This window comes from Pempheris klunzingeri, chromosome 11 (assembly GCF_042242105.1).
Source record: "Pempheris klunzingeri isolate RE-2024b chromosome 11, fPemKlu1.hap1, whole genome shotgun sequence".
NCBI lineage: Eukaryota > Metazoa > Chordata > Actinopteri > Acropomatiformes > Pempheridae > Pempheris > Pempheris klunzingeri.
The window spans coordinates 10,640,306-10,646,017 of NC_092022.1; the positions used below are offsets into that span (position 1 = coordinate 10,640,306).

General features: G+C 44.0%; 1 protein-coding gene across 1 annotated transcript; it reads left to right on the top strand.

Annotated features, from left to right (window-relative positions):
• The first annotated feature begins 3,167 nt into the window (after nucleotides 1-3,167).
• amigo1 (adhesion molecule with Ig-like domain 1) lies at nucleotides 3,168-5,712 on the top strand. The gene has a single exon (XM_070839968.1). It carries the CDS (start codon nucleotides 3,175-3,177, stop codon nucleotides 4,711-4,713), a length of 1,539 nt encoding a protein of 512 aa, XP_070696069.1. The 5' UTR covers nucleotides 3,168-3,174; the 3' UTR covers nucleotides 4,714-5,712.

Sequence of the window (5,712 nt, forward strand, 5' to 3'; positions counted from 1 at the left end):
ATGGGCTCTCCTTTTTCTGCCATGTATAACCCTTCTCTTAGTCAAATAAATTTGAAATGAGGATTAGACCAGCAAAATGACAGAGACACAATTCAAAATGACCCTATTTCCATTTAGCCACAGCCCTGATCAGCGGGTCCTGATATATGTCATGGATTGCAACCATTCATATCTAATTTTATAATGAGGTAATAATTCATATGACAGTAAAATTATCCTGTGTCCCCTGCTGCTATAATCTTCATTTATTAAAGGATTTCTGGTGGCATTCTGAGTAGGAGGCTACGCTGGTGTAGCAGCTTTTTGGCAAAGCACAGGCTCTCACAGCTTTGCCAAAGCCAGACTCGCTGCTGCAGATCTGTGAATTGAGGAAAACCAGAAAAGAAAAAAAAAAATCAAAAAGCAGCATGTGGGTGGATTCAGTTGAGTAAAAAATGACAAGGTTTTCCCCGCTCAGTCGGCACTCATAAACAGACCTAATCAAATACACAAACAGAGTCGGCACAGTGAGCAAGAATGGCACGAGCTATGTGAGGATATCATTGTTGGAAAACAGGACGGGTCGGTGGCTGCATGCCCACCCAAAGCACTCAGCCACAAAATAATGAACGGATGGAAATATTAATGCTTGTACGTGTTACCGGGCTTAAATACCCACAGGATGTAGTTTAAGGAGTAGTTTATGTCTCTCAAGTTTTAAGGGGCCTTAAAGTTTAAAAGTTTAGTCTAGTTTAGTTTAAACCAAGTTACAAATGAGTGAAGGGTTCACATATACCTGAATGTCCATGAGTGTATTTTTGTGTATGTGTAAGTGATGTTCACTGCAATAATGAGGCACTTGTCTTGTTTGTCAAATCTTGTTCTGCCAAAATTACTTTATACCCTCACAGAAATTCAAGGAGGGGGATCGCTTATCTATCACATTTGATTGATTATGACACTTTTGTTTTTAATAGTTTGACCTCCAGTAAGGATGGTGCTGGGGGACAGATCAAAAGGTCACCAAGATGACTGTTAACAGTCCTGGGAACATAAATGTGCACAGCAAAACGTGTGGCAATCTCCCCATTAGGTTGCTGTATTGGATCAAAGGCATAGCTACTGCTCACTGATCATAATAGATCATAATAATAATGATGATGTAAAACTACTATACAAGTCACCTGTTATCCTGCAGACATACAGCTATTTTAAACCTTTAACCTTTACCACTGGTAATATTGTATTTTCTTGGCTGGTTCGACCTCTCTATTTGATCCATCTCAGCCCCCTGGTGGGTTTTCAGTCTCTGCGGCGCATCTTTGGTTTCGGTAAACAGCGCCTTCTGGGTTTGAGCGCACCATCTCTGCCGAAAAACACGTCCACCACTGCAGCAGCAGCACTGACAGCTGTAGGCCCATGGGGAGCCACAGGGAAGCTGTCAGCAACAGACTTAATTATCTGCTGATGAGCCCCGATAATTATCGCTAATTATCTGCAAAGGACGAACGTGCGACGGTCGTGTGTTTACAGAGCAATATGTTCCGTTAAAGGCAAAGACAACCTGATTACACACAGTCGCTTGTGGATGTCTCAGTAGTTAAAAGGACGTGTGTTGTCTGCTCTTTACGTAATCGTTTTTGCGTAATTTTGCACCGGGTATTGGATGCAGCGTGGACCAGCTCTGTCTCCAGAGCTCTCCCTCCTCCTTGCATCCGTTGTTGTCCTCAACAGCAGACACACGGACTCATTCAGACGGGGACTATCTGCGCGCGAGGAGCTGTTTTAATGAGAGCCAACATCGCTGCATCCCGGTTGAAGGTAGGTGGCTCCCTCGGTTTTCTTCTTCGTCTCCTTCGGCTCACGTTTCCATGTTGTGCTCGTTTGTTTTCGAACAGATTGGTGCAATGCAACGTTTGCACAGCTCTTCCACAAACGGACAGGGACACTTCAGAACATGACATAACCTAAACATTTGCATGGTTTCATCTTTTGCTCTTTTCTATTTGGCTGTTTTCTTTTATGTGTGTATTTATTGTTCAATGTTCAGATTTTCTGCGTCTCAGAGAGATAAAGAGGGAGGGAGAGAGGGAAGGGAAGGGAAGGGAAGGGAAGGGGGGGGGGGTGTAGTGGGAAGAGGAAGAAAATCAATGCATGTCTTCCCGGGGTGTGTATGCACATGGGTGAGCGTGAGTACCGGGCGTGAGTACCGCATTGTGCAAAGCTGCAGGGGAAAGTTTGTACTGTACACAATGTATGCGTGAGGAAGCCTGAGAGACAGTGGCCACTGTCCATGATACTGCATGTTCACATGGGTGCAGAGGTGGGAACTGGGGGCATTTACTCAAGTACCGTGCAATATGCACAATACAGATACTGAGGCCTAACATGAATATTTCCATTCTGGCATTTGAGAGAGAGATATTGCAGTCAATCCATACTGTGCATTCATTGGAGGCTGTACCTGTACACTCCTATTACTATATGTATGTTAAAGTGTATATAACATTAAAATACTAGTTAGAAAGGGACCGTTCTTCTCAATGAAAACACCACCTATCTTTGTTAGTTTTTATTTATTCATGAAAATGCAGGTATATTAATAAAAAATGTACCTTTAGATGAAATATAAGCATTCACATTTGTCTCAAGGGATCATAATTGAGGATCTTCACATGTTTTACACCTGTTCTTAGAGACATTACACATGTAAATGAACATTTAACAGCATCTGAAACAGCAGCATCAGCATCAGTTAGCTGGTGTTTGTCTGTGTGGGAGTGACAGTAAGTTCATGTGTTTTGAACTGTGGTGATGGTGATGGGGAGGTTGTGGCTCTTCTGTTTACATTTGTGTCACAAATTGTGTCTTTAAATGAAGAACTTTTCATTGTGGTATTGTTGGGTCTTTAATAGTTTCCCTCCAGGCCATTAGTCTATATACACCTGTCTAACAAGGATTTGTTTTTGCATCTATCTATCTATCTATCTATCTATCTATCTATCTATCTATCTATCTATCTAATAGAATGTGTACTTCTGTCTAGTAATGATATCGGTTTATCATTTTGTTGTTTTCTGCTTTTTTTTCAGCCATCAATCAGCAATGTCTGGGAATACTCCAGCTGCTCTCCCATGCTGTTCTCTGAGAATGGGATCGTAGTAAATCTTTCTGGGATTTAGATCAACTGCTAGCATGTTGCAGCCTTCCATCAGAACGGGTGACGGCCTGTTGGAAACATTACCTCATTGGAGCAAGGGCTGGGGATGGGCCCTCTCCCTCACCCTCTGCATGGCTCTCCTCTGGCTTCCAGGGGCAGAGGGATCAACCCTAAACTGCCATAAGACATGCATCTGCGCCTCAAACATAGTGAGCTGCTCCAAGATGAATCTGACCAGCGTCCCGACAGGTCTGCCGCTCTATACTGCTGTGCTGGATCTCAGCTATAATGAGATTACACGGCTGCGGTCCGAGTGGACCCCAGTCAAGCTTCTGAAGCTCCATAACCTCCTCCTCAGCCATAATGGTCTCCACTTCCTGTCTTCAGAGGCGTTTGTATATGTGAAGCACCTGCGCTACTTGGACCTGTCCTCTAACAACTTGCGGCAGCTGGATGAGTTCATCTTTGAGCCTTTGGTCAATCTGGAGGTCCTCTTGCTGTACAATAACCAAATTTCCCAGATTGACCGCTCAGCCTTTGTTGGCGTGATCAACCTTCAGAAGTTGTACCTTAGCCAGAACCAAATCTCCCGCTTCCCTGCAGAGTTGGTCAAGGAAAAGTCTCGACTGGAGAAACTGAGCCTCCTGGATGTGTCCTCCAACAAGATCAAGATGTTACCCATCGATGAGCTCCAGGCGCTGCCTGCCTGGATTAAAAATGGCCTCTACTTCCACAATAACCCTCTGCTGTGTCACTGTGATCTCTACACACTCCTAGCCCACTGGTACATTCGAAAGCTCAACTCTGCTGTGGACTTTAAAGATGACTACACATGTGTTCTGCCTGGCCCGCAAAAAGCACAAGTGGGTGTTTTTGATCTCAGCGGTGATAATATGAACTGCAGCACATTCAAAGAGGCAGATGAGGAGGCTTTTCTGGAGCAAACGCTGATCCTGGGCTGTGACACCAAACAAAGAGACATGTTAAAGACCTGGATGATGCCTGGTAATGTGGTGGTGACACCCGCAAGCAACCAGACAGCCAAAGTTTTGCCAGATGGAAGTCTGCAGATTAGTCCAGTGAGGCCTGATGACTCTGGGATCTACACTTGCTTTGCAATGAGCGAGGCCTTCAATGAGACAATCTATGTGGTGCTGAAGGTTCACAACTTCACCATGCATGGGGGTGGGGAGACCCTGAACACAGCGTACACCACCTTGGTGGGCTGTCTGGCCAGTGTGGTGCTGGTGCTCATGTATCTTTACCTGACACCATGTCGCTGCTTCTGCTGCCCGGGTAAGGGTAAGGCTCGGGGCGAGGACAGCATTCACTCGTCCATGCTCAGTGTGACACCTACCCACGAGGACCCAGCGCTCAAGGCAGAGCTGAACAGGCACGTGGCGTTCATTGACTCTAAGGACTTGCAGGGCCAGAATGGCAAGCTGAACCCCAATGGGGATGAGGATGACGATGATCTGGAAGCAGAGGCAGGTTCTCTCATGAAGGGGAAGCGGAAGAAGTCAGTAGCAGAGTCCATCAGCTCCGTCTTTTCAGACACACCCATGGTGGTGTGAGATGAGACTGGCAAAGACAATGGATGCCACATGACTGGATGTATGTGGAGCAACGTGAGCCATGATTTAGTTCATGTAAACTGTGACTGTGACTTTGTGGGAGGAAACAGAGGAAGGATGTTCATCTGTAGTTGCAGGCAAGTGGAAAAAAGGATTTCAAAGGGAGTAAAAAACTGTCTTGTTGTCGACAAGGACAATAAGTCGGACTTTTCCAGCATTTTAATTTGTAGCACTTAATATTCATACTGTGAAGGGATGGCAGCGTACATGAACAATGGAAACTACTGAAGTCTTAGGAGAGTAAACAGTAGATGATACATTGTTGGTATCAGCACTCAGGAAGTGATTCATTAAACTGCTAAAGTGTGAGAAATACATATAATACAATGCACAGGTTGAAATTAGATATAAAAAAAAGTATATACATTGAAACCATGGCTGGCTCATGATTATATTTAAGGACTAGTATAGATGGCATCTTAAGTAAACATGAGAACATAGATACATTTACCCCTCCTCTGTCAATATAAAGACAGACATAGATAGACAGGCTGCCGTCACCAGGCTATGAATACATCTGTCATTAGCCTTGAGTCATCTATACAGAAACGGCACACCATAAACCCACATTATATGAGGTCCCAGACTGATCTGTGTGAGTGGGATGAAGGAAATGGGGATTCATCAGATGTTTAGTAGTTTGTATTGAGAAAGCAGTAGCACAAACTTTATATTAAGAGGCCATCACTGGTCATTTTGATCCTACGTCATAGTTAGTTGCACTCGGATATAGTTCATCAGCTTGATCGTTACTCGTATTCATAGTCATGCTTCATATGTGTAGAGATATAGGAGAGACCTATTTGTTCTTGCTATGATATGAAATAGTTGAATATATGAAAACAGCTTGAGGCAGGTTATTGTTTAGAAATGCATCACAATAGTCTCCTCGTAGTTAATGTATATCTAAAGTTTAACTTTTGAAGCCTTACACACATA

Coding starts and splice junctions, on each gene's coding strand:
- amigo1 (XM_070839968.1), top strand. CDS start 3,175: ATGTTGCAGCCTTCCATCAGAACGGGTGACGGCCTGTTGGAAACATTA.